This window comes from Cetorhinus maximus, chromosome 13 (genome assembly GCF_964194155.1).
Source record: "Cetorhinus maximus chromosome 13, sCetMax3.hap1.1, whole genome shotgun sequence".
Classification (NCBI taxonomy): Eukaryota; Metazoa; Chordata; class Chondrichthyes; order Lamniformes; family Cetorhinidae; genus Cetorhinus; species Cetorhinus maximus.
The window spans coordinates 17,799,020-17,816,816 of NC_135891.1; the positions used below are offsets into that span (position 1 = coordinate 17,799,020).

Sequence of the window (17,797 nt, forward strand, 5' to 3'; positions counted from 1 at the left end):
GGAGTTTAAGATCTAAAGTTGTTGAATTCAATATTCAGCACGGAAGGCTGTAAAGTGCCTAGTCGGAAGATGAGGTGCTGTTCCTCCAGTTTGCGTTGGGCTTCACTGGAACAATGCAGCAAGCCAAGGACAGACATGTGGGCAAGAGAACAGGGTGGAGTGTTAAAATGGCAAGCGACAGGGAGGTTTGGGTCTTTCTTGCGGACAGACCGCAGGTGTTCTGCAAAACGGTCGCCCAGTTTGCGTTTGGTCTCTCCAATGTAGAGGAGACCGCATTGGGAGCAACGAATGCAGTAGACTAAGTTAGGGGAAATGCAAGTGAAATGCTGCTTCACTTGAAAGGAGTGTTTGGGCCCTTGGACGGTGAGGAGAGAGGAAGTGAAGGGGCAGGTGTTGCATCTTCTGCGTGGGCATGGGGAGGTGCCATAGGTGGAGGTTGAGGAGTAGGGGGTGATGGAGGAGTGGACCAGGGTGTCCCGGAGGGAACGATCCCTACGGAATGCCGTCGGGGGGGGTGAAGGGAAGATGTGTTTGGTGGTGGCATCATGCTGGAGTAGGCGGAAATGGCGGAGGATGATCCTTTGAATGCGGAGGCTGGTGGGGTGATAAGTGAGGACAAGGGGGACCCTATCATGTTTCTGGGAAGGAGGAGAAGGTGTGAGGGAGGATTCAACAACTTTAGATCTTAAACTCCCCCTCCCCCCATCCCCACCCCGTTTCTCCCACCTCCCCCCTTTTTTTTCAATAATTTATATAGATTCTTCTTTCCCCACCTATTTCCATTATTTTTAAATCTAAAACTAAAACCTTGTTAGTCTTTCCACCCCACCCCCACTAGAGCTGTACCTTGAGTGTCTTGTCTTCCATTCTTAATTAGCACTTTTCTTAGACAAATATCACCACCTTCAACACATCTTTGATTCTTTTGTCTGTGACATCTTTTGATTATCTGCTCCTATCACTGCTTGCTTATCTCCACAATCACCACGCCCTCAACTTCTCTCTCCCCCAGCCCCCCCACCACCTTAAACCAGCTTATATTTCACCTTTCTCCTAACTATGCTTCAGTTCTGCTGAAGGGTCGTGAAGGCTCAAAACGTTAACTGATTTCTTCTCCACCGATGCTGCCAGACCTGCTGAGTTTTTCCAGGTAATTCTGTTTTTATTAAGGGAAAGGGTTGGATCACAGATCAGTCATGATCTCATTAAATGGTTAAACAGGTTTGAGAGCATAAATTGCCTACTCCTGTTCCTATATTCCTAATTTAAAAAGGTTCATGAGGTTATGCACAGTGTGTCTCAGGGGTGATGAAACCCAGGAAGACAAGAAATGCCAGATCCAGCAGGAAAATGCCTTTTATATTGATGTTTGTGCGCCAAGAGGGGCAATAGTGCTTCACCCCTCAGCACCCCTGGCTAACCTGCCGCAACTTGTTTCCTACCCATAATCCATCACGCCACCGCAATCCGCTGCCCCTTGGTGCTGATCCCCACCCCCCCCCCCCACCCCATTCTCCAAGTCAACCCCCAATTCCAACCCCTTCCACCCCTAGATCTTTCCCTCCCTCCACCTTCTCCGCTTTCAGCTGCAACCTTACACCACAAGCCCTCCCCATGAATATCAGGGACAAGTGTCTTTGGTCAATGTAATACTTTGCCAAGAACATTTGCATGAAAAATCCTAACCGTGGCAACGAGGGTAGGAATGGAAGCCAACAGCGCACTGGTCACAGCGAGCTCCATCGAATTCCGGCTTGCACAGGCAACGTCCAGAGTGATCACAAACCTCAGGCAAGCTGCCAGCAATGCTGCAGCTACACACTGCAAGAAGAGGGAGGGGAGAAAAAGATACGTTACACTTTGAAAATGCTTTATTGTGAGCTCTATCTGCTTTATCGGTTTTCTAGCTAGCATGGGTAACCTGGGAATTAAGTAGAACAAGGACTCAACTTCATATTTCTCAACAATCAGTTTCAGACCCAAAGCCTTCTTCAGAGGTAACTTTAAACCGAGCCGATGCATCTGATCTTTCTAAATAAGTACTTGTTAATAAGAAGAAAACAAACTTCAAAAGAAGGAAAAAATATAACATTTTACTGCTACATGTCTTGGGAAAGCCTGCAAGTGCTTCACATACAGTGCAATACTTTGAAATGCAATAACTGTTATTACGTAAGCAAACTCAACAGGCAGAAAGCTGAAGTTCTAAAATGCTTTAGGGAGAGAAGGAAGGGAGAGGTTGAACAATGTATCAGGGATTTGACATAGTTTCCTGATATCACTGAAGAGAACAAAAAGTAAGCCTACTGCATTTAAAGTATGAATTGAGCAAATATGATTCTGGCCATCTTCTGATCTTAGTGGCATGGTAAGCTTCCAAAAGCTAGTTTGAAGTTTACCAGAATTCCTGGTTTCGGTGATGCTTCATAACACTACCTCTACCTGTTTAGCAAAGCTCTGTCAGAGTTCTGGCTTTGGATTGCGATTGATAACACATGGTAAGCTTGACTCCTCCACTGTTGCTAAATTAGTAGACTGCTTATCTAACATCCAGTACTAAATCAGCAGAAATTTCCTCCAATTAAACATTGGGAAGGCTGAAGCCATCGTTTCCAGTCCCTGCTTCAATCGCCATTCCCTAGCTACTGACTCCATCCCTCTCTCTGGCAACAGTCTGAGATTAAGCCAGCCTGTTTGCAATCTTGGTGTCACCTTTGATCCCAAGATGAGCTTCCAACCTCATATTTGTACTAAGATTGCCCATTTCAAATTCGGTATCATCACCCGGCTTTGCCCTGGTCTCAGCTCATCTGCTGCTGAAACCCTCTCAATGCCTTAGTTACCTCTAGACTCAACTATTCCAACACACTCCTGTCTGGCTTCCCACACTCTACCCTACATAAACTTGAGGTAATTCAAAACTCTGCTGTCCGTGTCTTAATGGACAGCAAGTCCCATTCCCCTATCACCCATGAACTCACGGACTTGCATTGGCTCCTGGTTAAGCAACGTCACAATTTGAAAGTTCTCATCCTTGTTTTCAAATCCTTCCATGGCTTTGCCCCTCCCTACCTCTGTAATCTCCTCCAACCCCACAAGCCTCCAAGACACCTGCACTCATCCAATTGTGGCTTCTTGAGCATCTGTGATTTTAATTGTCGGCTATGCCTTCAGTTAGCTAGACCTCAAGCTCTGAAATTCCCTCCGTACACCTCTCCGCCTCTCTACTTTGCTTTCCTCCTTTAAGACACTTCTTCAAATCTACCTCTTTGGCCAAGCTTTTGGTTGTCTGATCTCATATTTCCTTCTATGGTTTGGTGTCATACTTTGTCTTATAATACTTCTGTGAAGCAACTTGAAAAGAAGTGTCATTATGTTAAAGATGCTATATATGTTGTTGTTGAATAATTATCAGGTAATGATATGCCAGGAGTGACAGAACTCCCTTTGATCATTGAATGGCTAAACTACACCTCAAGTACTCCAGCTGCAGTATGAACTGGCTCCTAATTTTCTTAATGTTTGGGAGGAGCCTACTAGACTTTATGTAGAGCAGGCTGAACTCCTTGGGTGTGTGTCAGGCCTGGGGCATCTGCACCAGTTTCTGGCAACCGCCATGGGATTATAACCTTAGTGATCAAACTCTAGACAAAGTCTTCAAAGGTAATTCACTGGCTGAGCAGCTCTTTGAGTTCCCTTAAGGAAAGGCACTTTATAAATGAAAGTTCTTCTTTTGATCAGTAAATCTTCGCCTATAGCTATTAACTGCAAATATAAGCTCTGATTTGTGAAAATGAAAATCACTCAATTATTAATTCTTCTTTGAAAATATTTAACAAGTACTCTTTACAAGTTTCTACTGGGTGCTTTGGGCATGTTGAACATGGTAATTTTCTTGTGTATTCTTTTGCTGATAGTAATGTATATTTTTAGCTTTGCTTATGGTCAGTATACCACACAAAGGCTTATTTTAATATTCAGCATTTCAAGAGAATTTTAAAACATAAATGATGGAAGTTTTATTTCATTCTATCTCCTGTATTCTTTTGCCTGCATAGAATAGTACAAATTGGAAACCGAAGCACCGACTCACATTGGCAGAGTGGATAGTTAAAGTAGCCTGGGGCACACTGGTCACAATAGAAACCCTCAAATCCTTGTCGACAAAAGCATTGTCCAGTCTCTTCATTGCAGCTCCCGCCAGTAACACCCGCGCCCAAACAGCGACACGCTACAATAAAAAAACAATTATATTTATAGCAAGCATAGGATAATTTAACTGTCTCAAAAAAAAAAGCCTAAAAGCACTACTGATAACTGCTTAAAAATGTTGGATCTCTAAGTTACCCTGCCAGTTACCATTTTGTTGTCTATGGGCCAGGGAACTAGACAATGCATTTCACTGGAGTGAACAATATTATCTCCATGTTGAAATGGGCCAGGATTTAGGATGCCCATCTTTGTTTGCAAATACTATGGCCTCACCCCTCTCCATCTCTGTAATTTCCTCTAGCCCTACAACCCTCTGCGATCTCCATGCTCCTCCAACTCTTAACCTCTTGCACACTCCCTATTTTCTTTGCTCCATTATTGGTGGCCGTGCCTTTAACTGCCTAGGCCTTAAGCTCTGGAATTCCCAACCTAAACCTCTCTGCCTCACTCTCTCTTCCTTTAAGATGATCGTTCAAATCTACCTCTTTGACTAAGCTTTTGGTCACTCGTCCTAATATTTCTTTATATGGCTCGGTGTCAAATTTTATTTGATAACACGCCTGTGAAGCCCTGTGGAATATTTTACGACGTTAGCGGCACTCTAAAAATGAGAGGTTTTTGTTGTATATTTGAGAGCAAGGCAAAGCAACATTTTTTTTTTTTAAATTGGCATGCACGGTCCCCCCTCCAATACTTCCCACTTTAGATATAATTTCCCCCAAATCCCAGGCACAGACTAGAGTGAGATGTTAAGTGGCAGCATAGCATAAGATGAAATTCTCCTTTTGAGTGCAGGGTTAACTTACGCTGGCAGTTTGCCCCGAAATGACGAGGCATGCACTGATTACAGAAGCGGCCTGTAAAGTTTGGCTTGCAGCTGCAGCGCCCCGTGCTCAGGTCTGGCTGGCAGTCATTGTTCTGGGTTCCCGCTGCGCTACAGTCACAGTCTAGGGTGAAGAGAAACAGCAGAATGGCCATGTGTACAAAGTGGACAGAATCAAAACATCCAAAAATCCTCCTCATCTCCCTCCTCTTTATAGAATCATCATTTAGTCCTGCCGAGTGACTGATTTTACACTTAATGTTATACATTCACATGTGCATGTGCATGGCCTAATTCTCAATAATTTTCCGTTACAAGCTAAAAGTAACGTCGGAATAAAATACTGCCCCTAAGAAAATCTTTCCTTGCAGTAAAATCAGATTCTACACAGGATGCAAAGGTGCTGTTCAAGTAATATCCAGCTATCCAGGCCAAAAGCTGCTTAATTTCATAGCACTCCTAGAACAGAAATAGGCCATTTTGCCCAAAAAGTTCAAGCTACATACGAGTTCCCCCAAACTATGTCATCTAGCCCTTTCAACATATCCTTCTATTCCCTTCTTCCTAATGTTTTTAATCTAGCTTCCCTTTAAATGCTATTTGCCTCAGTTACTCCTTGTGGTCGTGAGTTACACGTTCTAACTACTTTCTGGGTAATGAAGGTTTCCGGAGTTCCTCATTGGATTTATTAGTGGCTACCTTGTTTTTGAGGTCCCTAGATCTAATCTCCCCTGCAAGTGAAAGCATAATCTCTACATCTACCCTATCAAACCTCTTACTTGTCTTAATGACCTCTACTAGGTGATCTCCCAGATTCAATTCTCATCCTGAGCAGAGTTACTCAATTTCAGCCAAAGGAACACCAGGCTCTTCAATTGTTCAATCCTTGGTTAGGGAGACAAAATCAGATGGGGTTCTGCTCCAATTCAGCAAAAGGTACTATAAAGTTCAAGTTTGTATACACTTGTTGGTGAGAACAGGTTTGGACTATGTTGTGATGACCAGCAGTACTGAATCAGCTACTCAGTATCGAGGCTCACAAATGAAGAATGGTTGCTTGGCCAACACCTGTGAAGGGTCAGGAGAGGAAAGGAGTAAATTGAGGAAAAAAAGTCAAGTTTTCCATTCAAACTGGAAATCAATGGGTAGAATTGGGGAATACTGGTAAAAATCATGGAAAATGCCATGTACCAAAAGCACAATTTAATTTATTCAGTTACCATAATCCAAACTTCCTAACTATTTCTCCATGAATTTCTAATTACATACGGGAGGAATTTTGGAATAAGGTGCCCAAAACACCAGTAAAAATTCAAAATTCTACATTCCCACATATTTACTGAGTAACTGTAAACCATTGGGCATTGCTGAACTACTTGTCTATCAACTCCTGATAGGCAAATAAATTATTACAGTAAACAAAAATTACAATTTTGAGTTTTAAGGTTAGGTTGACACTCCCTGGTTAATGCAAGCAAATATCACAGATTCATCTATTTCTGCTCACATGGTACAGAGGTGGCAGCACTCAAAAGTCCAGAAATTTCTACTGTGTTGCATTTAGTGCTGTCAAGCAGTCCTGATTTAGATGTACCTCTTCCCATTGCTTTCTCCAACTGACACACAGCTCCAAATGATTGTACAGCAGTAATGACTTTCTCATTCTCTTTCCTAAAACTCGCACTATATATATACACACACACAAGTGGTACTGTGGTACAATTAAAGCATTGAGATCCTAATTCATGTCAATCTCTCAGAGACATTTCTGTTAATGGTTTGTTGATTATGTTGTTAGGATACTCAGGTGAAGGGTATTGTTTAATTAAATACTTGGAACACATATAAATAGGGGACAATTGGGACACTGGGTGTGTGTGAGGAGAACTATGAGACTGAACAAAGTCAATAAACTCTCTCAACAAAGAAAAGCTGTATCCTGGTTTCACCAACAGGCTTGGATCTTATGAACAACTTCAGCTTGGGTAGCGGTGTAGTGAGGACCCTCACTATCCCTCTGAAACAGAAGTGACTACCACATTGTGTATCTTTCCAGTCATCATCATATGACCCAGTGTAAACACAATTAAAGCTGCAATACTGTATGGGAATCAGAACAAAGCACATGGGACATGTTACACCTTAAGTCCAGTGACTTACTTATTATTTTTCCGACATGAATCAGAGCCCCTGTGGATTGTGTGGGATCCACTGGCAAAGCTGTTGAACAAAAAAAAACACACAAGGTGAATGGAATGCTTAATAATTCAATCAACTCATCAGTTATCTTCTGATCAAAATAAGGTCAAAAGCACACTCATCTTTTTAAATTGCAAGAGAGAAGTCTAGTTTCTGACAATCTTTTATTTTAAATTTATTAAAACATTTTTTTCTTTAACAAAAGACCCATTTTCTGCTGGGTATTTGGTTTGCAACCATAGAGCTGAAGTCTGTCCGTCAGGGAGAACTGGATTAAAAAAATTACAGTAAACAAAAGAGCAGTCTTTTTGTGTTCCTTTTAAAACCTGGTTATAAATTATCATATGCTGAGGTACAAGAACAGGTCAACCCTAAATTTCTGGTTGGATAGGTGGTTGGATAGGATTCCTGGTGGTGCATGGAAAAATAATCATAAAATAATTAGCTGCTATATTTGTTATAAATCAGTCCGAGTGTGCATTAAGAAAGACTTGCAATTATATAGCGACGTTTACAACCTCAGAATGTCCCAAATCACTTTACAACCAATGAAGGAACTTTAAAGTGCAACTATGGTAATGTAGGAAACATGGCAGCCAACGTGTACACAGCAAGCTCCCACATATATGTGCTGTTGGCCAAGGCATAAATATTGGACAAGACATAGTTGATAACTCCCCTGCTCTTCTTTGAAATAGTTTTTTCCTATGCATTCATGGCATGTTGGTGTCGCTGGCTAGGCCAACATTTGTTGCCAATCCTAATAGTCCTTGAGAAGGTGGTGGTGAGCTGCCTTCTTAAACTGCTGCAGTCCAGTTGGTGGAACTATACCCACAGTGCTGTTAGGAGGGCAGTTCCAGTCTTTGACCCAGCCATAGTTATTTACTCTTTCACAGAACGTGGGCATTGCTGGCTTGGCCAGCACTTGTGTTATGGGATCTTTTATGTCCATGAGGGGGATGAAAGGGCCTCAATTTAATCTTTCATCTGAAAGCTAGCACGTCCTCTAATGCAACACTCTCTCATTTCAGTACTGCATAGAAGAATTGGTCTGGATTTCTGGAAACCATACATTCTGACCTCAGTGCTACCAACTGAGCCACAGCTGACATCAGAAATAAGATCTCCCATTATCTATCTGCACAAGGTATTGTGTGCATACCCTGTTGTTGCATCACTGCAAAACATTAAATGCCACTCTTGCATCCCTAAGTTACAGACATATTTTTGCCCCTTCTACGTCAAGGGACAGTTTCCACTGGAAATGTTTTATTAGGCTGCGTTTGTTCCCATTGGTGCCAAACCGGTTAGAGTTATATTGAGAGCCTGGTAGCAAAACTGAGTAAACTCACAATTTACATTTATGCAAAGTTGCATTCAGATGGTTTACATGTAGAGCCAAAGGGGTATAAACTCAACCAGAGTCACCGCTGCTACTTTTGGTCAGAAGCAGGAGATGAAATCCCTGCTCTAGAGGGGGTTTACTGCCATCAAGTGTCAGCCTTTTCTCATAGGTAGCACACTCACCTCCAAATCTGAAGGTCATGGGTTTGATCTTCATCCCAGATGGTGACAATGCCGTGAAGCACTGAGGGACTGCCATACTGTCAGAGGTAGCTGAGACATTAAACTGTACCTAACCCTGTCTGCACTTTCAGATGTATATAAAACATATGGAGAGCAGAGGAATTGTCTTGGTATGCTAACCAGCATCTATCCCTCAACCAACATTATAAGCAGAATCTTGTGGAGGTGATAGGGTTCTTGGCTGACAGTGAGAGCGCTGCAGAAATCCCGATGCCGCCTTGTTTAGGGAAGGACTGTACATCCTGTACCACTCAGGCTCTTGACAGGCCAGCGGTGGGCCTTCCCCTGAGATTGAGGACCCCAGGAGCAGAAGTCCCATCTGCAAAGAGCTGCCAGCCAATAAGAGGGCAGGGACTCTACTGGGCAGGCGGTGGCTATTGCCTTTACTACACCAACCCGGGGGGGGTGGGGGCAGTGCACGCAGGGGAGCTGGGAGGAGGGATCAGCAGCAAGGGCAGGGGGTTGGCTTTCAGCAGACCCCTGCCCGCTGCTGGATCAACACCAGCAGTAGAGAGATGAGGCCCTTGTGGGCCTTCCTGCCACGGACTTAATTGGGCTGGAGGTGGGAAGGTGATGGTATCACTGCCCACCATCCTCCTGCCTGATTAAGTGCCCTCCTCGCCACCAAACTCGCTGTGGGGGAGGGCACAAGATTATTTCCAAAGAAAACCAGATTACTGGGTCATTCTCTTATGGCTGTTTGTGGGACCTCGCTGTGTGAGACTTAGACACTGCTGCTGCACAAATTACACTTGTGACTCCACTTCAAAAGTACCTAATTGGTTGTGAGATATTTTGTGACATGTTGAAGTGATAAATGCTGTTCTTTCATTTCACCAGCAGACAGCCTGTAATGTGAAGAGGCTCCAGAGGCGACTATAAAGCCAGGAAAATACAGGGTGGGAATTAGAGGTCCAAACAGAGCTGGACCAAACCAAACTATGTATTAACCACCGTAGAGGGGACTAAGGACCCTTTAGAAACATCTGCGCCAGGAGCTAGTGTGGCTCAACCTGGTCTGGGTCCGGAAACTGCTACTGTGAACACCTTCCCTCACTGCCCCCAGGCACTACAAATCATTCATTAAAACACTGCCTTTAACAGAAAACATTCTTCAAATCTCAATAGTTAATTAAAAGGCCAAGTCCTGTATTCGAAATACTTACGGTAACAGCTGGGGAAGCTGTAGTATCCTTCAGCACAGCGGTCACAGTTCTCACCAGCGTAATTGTACTTACAGTAACAACGGCCTGTGTTATCCTCACAGGCATCTTCTGTGAACTCAGATTTGCAATTGCAAGCTGCAACAACATGAAACACATCATCAGTTCAAGTGCTGCATCCACTGTCCCACGCCACCCCCAAGAAATATGATAAGCAAATTATGTAAATAATAAAACTTACGACGGCAAGAGTCTACAGAATCGGCTGGCACATTGGGTGGACGATAATAGCCATGCACACAACGCTCACAGTTAACCCCGGCAGTGTTGTGCTTGAAGATAAAACAGGAAATAATTTCACAATTAAAATTTTTTTTTACTGTGCATTCATTTCGCTCAAAACCCAATCCAGCAGAATATTGGAGAAAGCGACTGTCAAAGAGAAAGGATTTTTGTGGCTTTTCTTCTCTTAATTTTGCCATCGGTCTTGGAAATTTCAAGTTCGTGCTCAATTTGGTCCTTCTCATATAAATAAAAGCAAAATACTGCGGATGCTGGAAAGCTGAAATAAAAACAGAAAAGACTGGAAAAACTCGGCAGGTCTGACGGCATCTGTGGAGAGAGAGAGACAGAGTTAATGTTTCGAGTCCGTATGACCCTTCTTCAGACATGGGCCTTCTCATTATTTTATTGCCGTTTTATATATCATGAAGTGAGCAGCTAGCATAGGCCAGCTGTCTCTCCATCAATTTATCCTGAGTTTTGAAACTAGCATTTTACTGTCAAGTTTGCTGCCCAGACCTGGTTTTCCTGGGACACACGTGTCCTGCAGCCAGCCTCTTCCAGGCTTCCATATGTGCCACTCTTTATGGACAAGCAAGAGGCATATGTGAGAGCAGTCTGGTGATGCTACTGTCCTTCCTGGTGTTTGTTTTGCCTCTTACAGAATGGCACTGGGGCCTCTATCCATGACTTCCTGTTTCAGTGAATCTGGGATTGGGAACAGGGCTGTCCTACTGCTACAGCATTGCACCAGGGTGTGCAATCTACTGAGCCATGGGGCCACCTTAAACTTCACTTCAATTTCTCTCCCTATACATGGGACACCATTTTTTATTAATGGTATGGTGTTTTCATTGATTTGACATTAATATATCAAAAGCATGCAGTGAATGATTTTCTTATAAAAATTCATCATAGCAAAATGACTTGAACTCTCTGTGGTGAGAAGTTTTACTGCAAACTTTCTCACAGATGCCTCATTTGTAAAATCAGAACGAATTGGAAGCACAGTCTGTATAAGATGCAGGCACTTACTTCACAATTAACACAGACGCCACCTCCTTCATAATGACCATTGCGATTCAAGCTCCCTTTGCGTTCATCAACATTAGGGTCATACACACATTCAAATGTGTGGCCATTGCAATTGCAGGCTATGGAATGAACATTAAATGACAAATTAATTAATTTAGGTTGCATTCAACACCCTTGCATGTCACAAAGTCTATTGCTGCATGACTCAGTTTACAAAAAAAGTTCTTTATTCATTGCACACAATGATGAACCTTTTCTCATATATCTTACATTATTGGTAGTTTTCTAAAAAATGTGTTCTTGAGAAGTGGGCGTAACTATTAAGATCAACATTCATTGCCTCTCCTGAATTGTCCCTGGTGACAAGCTGTCTTCCTGAACCTCAGCTGTCCCATGTGGTGTACGTCCACCTATGGTGTTATTAGAGAGGGAGTTCCAGGATTTTGACCCATTCCCATTGACAATGGAAGAACTGTGATATCTGTCCAAGTCTGGATAGTGTGTGACTTAGAGGGGAACTTGCAGTGGGTGGCGTTCCCATGTGCATATTGCACACGTAGAGCACAACAAAATCACAATTGTGTGTTACATCTAAAGCCGGGCTGTTAAAAAGAAAGGGTGCAGTTGCTTGTTAATCACTGTGGTGGTAATCTGGCAGAGCAGATTGCCCACCCCTTTACAGAACGTGTCCGATTTTCATTCCTTTCAAATCAGAGGAATGGAAATGACGTGACTTACACAAAAGGCAAGCGATCCACTCCGCCACTTTACCTTTGGCTGACAAAGGTGAAAACCTTCTCCAGTAATGACTGCAGTCCACTCATTGCAGTGGCTTTAGTCTTATTAATATCAACACAGCCACAACAAAGTAAAAACTGAACCCATTGTTGGAAGGGTTGAGAACCAGAGGCCACTGATTTAAGATGGCTGTCAAAAGAACCAGAGGCGACATGCGAAACTTATTATACGCAGTGATTGAAGAGGATCAGGAATGCACTGCCGGAGAGCATGGTGTAGTCAGTAACCATTCTATGATTCCATTCTAAATGATCTCTCAAAGAAGTAGCCTGGAAAAATTCTGCACAACACCATCTGTACCCTACCCAAAAAAGGCTAAAATCCTGTTTGCTCAGAAATCAACTTTCCCCATTATCAACTGAGCCCAGAGTGGCAGACTGGGGAAAATCTGAGGAAATTTGGCATTGACAATCTGTTAAATGCATGAAAGGATGCTGCTCACAAAGCAAAGCCAAGTGAGGTCTACAGAACGGTAAAAAGCTCAACCTGCAGAGAATAAATGTATCAAGGCTTGTGCCTGTCTTGTAAAACCTTTGATCACCTGCTCTTTTAGATTTTAACTTGCCAGCTCAATGGCTAGATTTTGATCCCTATTTACTGCCACATAAACCACTGCAACTTATAACATAAAAAGAAAGGGGTATCTAGCTCGAACTTTACCTTCAGGGAAACTGATTCAGATCTAACTGAACACTGACAGTTTAAAAGGATATATAATCGTGGGGCTGGTCATCCTCTCCAGGCTCTGAATGGGAGCACTGGGAATACAGTGCATGAGAACTGGCTCCTCACGGAGCACGGTCATGAGGACCAGACTTTCTGAAGAGCCAATTTAAACACTCGAACCATGCACGGGGCATAAATCGGGAAGCAATACTGAGTACAGGCCATAAAGAAGAGAGAAATCTGGGCACATCCCGTGCCTTAAATGCACCAATACCACTGAAGGGACAAGGATAGTTAAAATTCCATGGAAGAGCCAGAATATTTGCTTTTGTTAAAATTATCTAGACACCATCTAATGAAGAATAGTTAAGCTTTTACATAGACTCAGACATTTACAGCACAGAAGGAGGCCATTTGGCCCATCGTATCCGTGCCGGTCAACAAAGATCTGACTACACTAATCCCATTTTCCAGCACTTGGCCCATAACCCTGGAGGCTATGGCAACGCAAGTGAATACCTAAATACTTCTCAAATGTTATGAGTGTTATTGACTCAACCACCCTTTCAGGAGTGGGTTCCAGACTCCCACCACCCTGGGTGAAAAAATTTCTCTTCAACTCCCCTACCTTATATCTATGTCCCCTTGTTATTGACCCCTCTGCTAATGGAAAAAAAGTGTCTTCCTATCCACCCTATCTATGCCCCTCAATCTTATACAGCTCTATCAGGTCCCCTCTCAACCTTTGCTGCTCCAAGGAAAACAACATGAAAGCACGTGTGCCAGGTTTGTATCGTGTGTGTTAGTGGTCTTTTTGGCTCTGTCCCCGTGAATGTGCGTGTACTGGGGTGCTAAAGATAAGATGGCAGAAACACGCCAAGCAGGCAGAAATTTCCATATCAGTCCATGAGGAACCTGGCATGAGGGCAGCATCCCTTCTGGCAAGTGGATCAGGTATGTGTGTGGGTAAGCAATAACACGGATGGAGATAGATTGACCGCATCTTATTTCATTTAGCATGGAACAATTTCACGGTCCAACAGCCAAAAATAAAGATCCTTCTTGGGACTACCACCCTGGATCTTAACAGAGACCCTGAACGGCATTTCTGGCTCAAGTCACAGCAGGTTTTCTGGATGCGGTGTGTCCCTGAACTGCAGCTGGTAATAAGAGGTGGTGCGGGCCAAGAGGTATCATGACTTTACACTGGCTGCACCAGGGCAATCAAGAGAAGTCATGTATCAACACTAGTATCGCTGTAAAGGAATCTTGTGAGGAGTGTTATTCAAGTGCAAAAGACACTATTCCTGGGCATTGCACCTATTAGTTTGGAAGTTATTTGAGAGCTGTACAGCACAGTTCGAGATTTCACAGTTTACAGTTTACTCTTCATATACTATATCTCCCTCTATTATAAAGTAAAACAATACAATACACGGTAAAACTCCAGAGGCTGAAATCAAACTGGATATGGCACATTGGTTGATAAAACATTGTGCTGATATATAATCTTTTCAGCTCACAGATTATTAAAAGAAAAACACAAAGGGAAACAAATGTTTTAGAATTTAAGGGTTTTATTTCTGCCTGCAATGTCTGTCTCCATCTTAAATGCTTTATTTAGTTGATTCTAAATATAAAAAAATGCAAAGCACTAGTAACCAATCTCCTTAACTGACAATGTTAATAACAAATCCCTTCACTACTACTAGCTTTGCAGGTTAATGTTCAAGTGGTTTAGTTACTAGTTTACTGATAAGTTAATGGATCTCAACAGGAAAACAAAAGTGAGCAGGCAATTTAAAGCATGAAGACATATAAAGCAAATTCACTGTATTCACATGACTTCATGCTTCTTTGATTGTACTGAATAAATACAAACACAAAGAGCAGAGGCCACCCTCTATCAGAAACTAGGAACAGGTAGTTTAAGATTAATGCTCTCAACTGAAAGCAAAGTACCTGTAGTCAACAAAGCTAAAAAGCACTGAACTATGAATGACCTCATTAACAATAGTGCCACCTACAAACAGGATAAGGTGGTGAGATTCCACCTGGTGGGATGTGGCTCAGAGGAGCTGGAAAATGCTAAAGCCACAGACAGCTCAGAAAGTAATGACCTATCATCAGAGAATGTTTACTTCTCAATTTCCTTTCAAGAAGCAAAGTGTATGCATAAAACCCATCCGTACATTTGCTGAGTGAAGCTGGGTGGGACTGGGCTCAACAAAGTAAACTGGAAGTTAAGTCAATCACCTCTGACCCATCAAGCGGTTACAGCAAAGAAGAAGGTCATTCAGCTTGTTGTGTCTGTGCTGGTTCTTTGGAAGAAGCAACTCAGCTAGTCCCACTCTCCCACCTTCGCCTTGTAGCCCTATAAATCTCTTCTCTTCAGACAATTATCCAATTGAATCTACCTCTACCGGACCGGTTGTCTTGTATCCCTAGTGGAAACTGGGACAGCAATAAAGGACATGCCACCAGTAGCATCACACAGAATTATGCAAGAATATTCCCAACAGGTGAAGTGACCGAGCATTTTGAAATACACCGGGGTAGAAATTTGTCTTGGGCAATGGTGCAAAACAGGTATCACCAGGTTAGCCGTTGTCTGATGTCCAGTTCTATCACAATTAATGGGACTAAATATCAAGCGCTGCAGATAACAGGCACCCTATTCGAATACCACCTGAGATGAATTTCCACCCCTACTTTTGGAATATTAAAATTCCCATACAAGTACTTACGTTCACATTCGTTTGCACTGTCTATTGTAGCTGGTTTCCAAGGTAGCTGATTGTATCCAGGGCAACACTGATCACATGACCCTCCACACGTGTTGTGTTGACAATCACACTGAAGTCTGAGAATGAGATACAAATGATTTAGAGTTACTTACACACCAATAAACTGCCGAGTCTCTCCCAACGTTCACAATTGTGAGGCGTTGAATATTAATCATTGGGAAAATCTATGAAATCAAAATGTTTGAACTAAACAGGAGCCACATATAACACTTCATAGGGTTTTTTTCCTGCCCTTGTGTTTTCTGGTGTCTATTTTTGGGTCAGGAGCATGGTGGAAATCCACACTCAACCTTATGGTTGGTCACATTTTTCACAATATTACTTGTGAGAAGTACCTGGTATTCACTTAGCGACAGCTTAAACCTGCACGTGTCAATTTTCTACTGATCAACTATCCCCTATGGTAATGGATATAGGGTTGGCTGAGGTTGGGAGACAAACAGCCTCTCTTTGGGAATGAACTGGCTCTAAAATGAAGCATTTGGAAAGGGAGAAGTGTACCTAAGTCAATTATTCAAGGCATTATCTGAGTCCAGCAGATCTGTAACATTACTTGACACTGCTAATGACTGATCAGCCAACTTGGAAAGCCAGGCCTATCACTGAGGCTGGGATTTTTCCAACTTGTTTCCAGATAACTCGGCAAGTCAATGTCCTAACTGGTATGGCAGCCCTAACAGGACAACAGCAAGCTATGCAAAACTCTCTGCTGTAAGCTGCATGCCTTTAGTTTATTGAACTCCAGCTAAATCCCTGTTCACCCTTAGAACTCTCCAAACCTTGACGCTTGCCAAAATGTGCTTAAGTTTTCTCAATTTAGATAAGATGTATCTCTACTGAGAGGGAATGTGTACTTTGTGTAGGGCAGGCAGAGACTATGAAGGATGATTTTTTTTTAAGTGAATACAAAAACAAGTTGTGCTCTTAATTCTATATTTTCACTGGGTGTCACAAACTAGGAGCTATTTGCATTTAATATTTGCAGACGGGTAAACTAGTGCCTTCAGTTAGATTGCACAAACTGATTTTATTGGGAACAATGGAAAATCTCAGGTAAACTGAACAAAGTTGGATTTAATGTGGGGCAGGAAAAGCAAAAAGAATTTGAGATAAGAGGTGACTGTTCCAGAGTGGCTGCATCAATTTTCTGTCACTAAATGTTAGTTTGTGCTTTGCAAATACAGTGTAATGAAGGCCTCTGGTCTTCATAAATCTTCTTGAAATGGGACCAGAATCTGAATGGGAAACACAATAGCTATATATTCAGCCTTAAGCACCACAACTCCTCAGCAAATCAAACATGTTTTCCTAACGTTTTGGTGAGTGGAAATATTGAAGACATAAAAGACAAGTTTTATGAGGCAATAATGCTCCTGGCATGGAGTGTCACTCAGTGGCAGCCAGGTAGAGACTCAAGTGGAGCTTAGCGTGCCCAACTTGTGTTTAACCTCCTGCCCATCTTCAGCCTGATTCACTCATCCAGGTTGGAGTCATACCTAGCACAAAGGAAGATGGTTGTAGTTATTGGAGGTCAGTCATCTCAGCTCCAGGACATCACTGCAGGAGTTTCTCAGGGTAGTGTCCTTGGCCCAACCATTTTCAGCTGCTTCATCAATGACCTTCATCATAAGGTCAGATGTGTGGATGTTCGCTGATGATTGCACAATGGTCAGCAGCATTCGTGACTCCTCAGACACTGAAGCAGTCCATGTCCAAATGCAGCAAGACCTGGACAATATCCAGGCTTGGGCTGACAAGTGGCAAGTAACATTCGCGCCACACAACTGCCAGGCAATGACCATCTCCAACAAGAGGGAATCTAACCATCGCCCCATGACGTTCAGTGGCATTACCATCACTGAACCCCCCACTTTCAACATCCTGGGGGCTTACCATTGACCAAAAACTGAACTGGATTAGCCATGTAAATACTGTAGCTATAAGAGCAGCTCAGAGACTTGGAATCCTGCAGCAAGTAACTCACCTCCTGACTGCCCAAAGCCTGTCCCACCATCTACAAGGCACAAGTCAGGAGTGTGATGGAATACTTCCCATTTGCCTGGATGAGTGTAGCTCCCACAACATTCAAGCAGCTTGATACTGTTCAGGACAAAGCAGCCCGCTTGATTATTTGTGGATGTGGTGCCATTCACTTCTTCCACCACCAACGCACAGTAGCAGCAGTGTATACGACCTATAAGATGCACTGCAGGAATTCACCAAGG

General features: G+C 42.9%; 1 protein-coding gene across 3 annotated transcripts in view; it reads right to left on the reverse strand.

Annotated features, from left to right (window-relative positions):
- lama5 (laminin, alpha 5) overlaps positions 1-17,797 on the reverse strand; it is a 266,062-nt gene that overhangs the window by 137,579 nt on the left and 110,686 nt on the right. For all 3 annotated transcript variants that reach the window (XM_078555045.1, XM_078555046.1, XM_078555044.1), the window contains exons 7-14: positions 15,513-15,628; positions 11,302-11,420; positions 10,226-10,316; positions 9,988-10,122; positions 7,196-7,255; positions 5,019-5,159; positions 4,094-4,231; positions 1,687-1,821 (exon numbers count right to left, since the gene is read on the reverse strand). In XM_078555045.1, the coding sequence (XP_078411171.1) occupies positions 1,687-1,821; positions 4,094-4,231; positions 5,019-5,159; positions 7,196-7,255; positions 9,988-10,122; positions 10,226-10,316; positions 11,302-11,420; positions 15,513-15,628 (935 nt within the window). The remainder of the gene's footprint in view (positions 1-1,686; positions 1,822-4,093; positions 4,232-5,018; positions 5,160-7,195; positions 7,256-9,987; positions 10,123-10,225; positions 10,317-11,301; positions 11,421-15,512; positions 15,629-17,797) is intronic.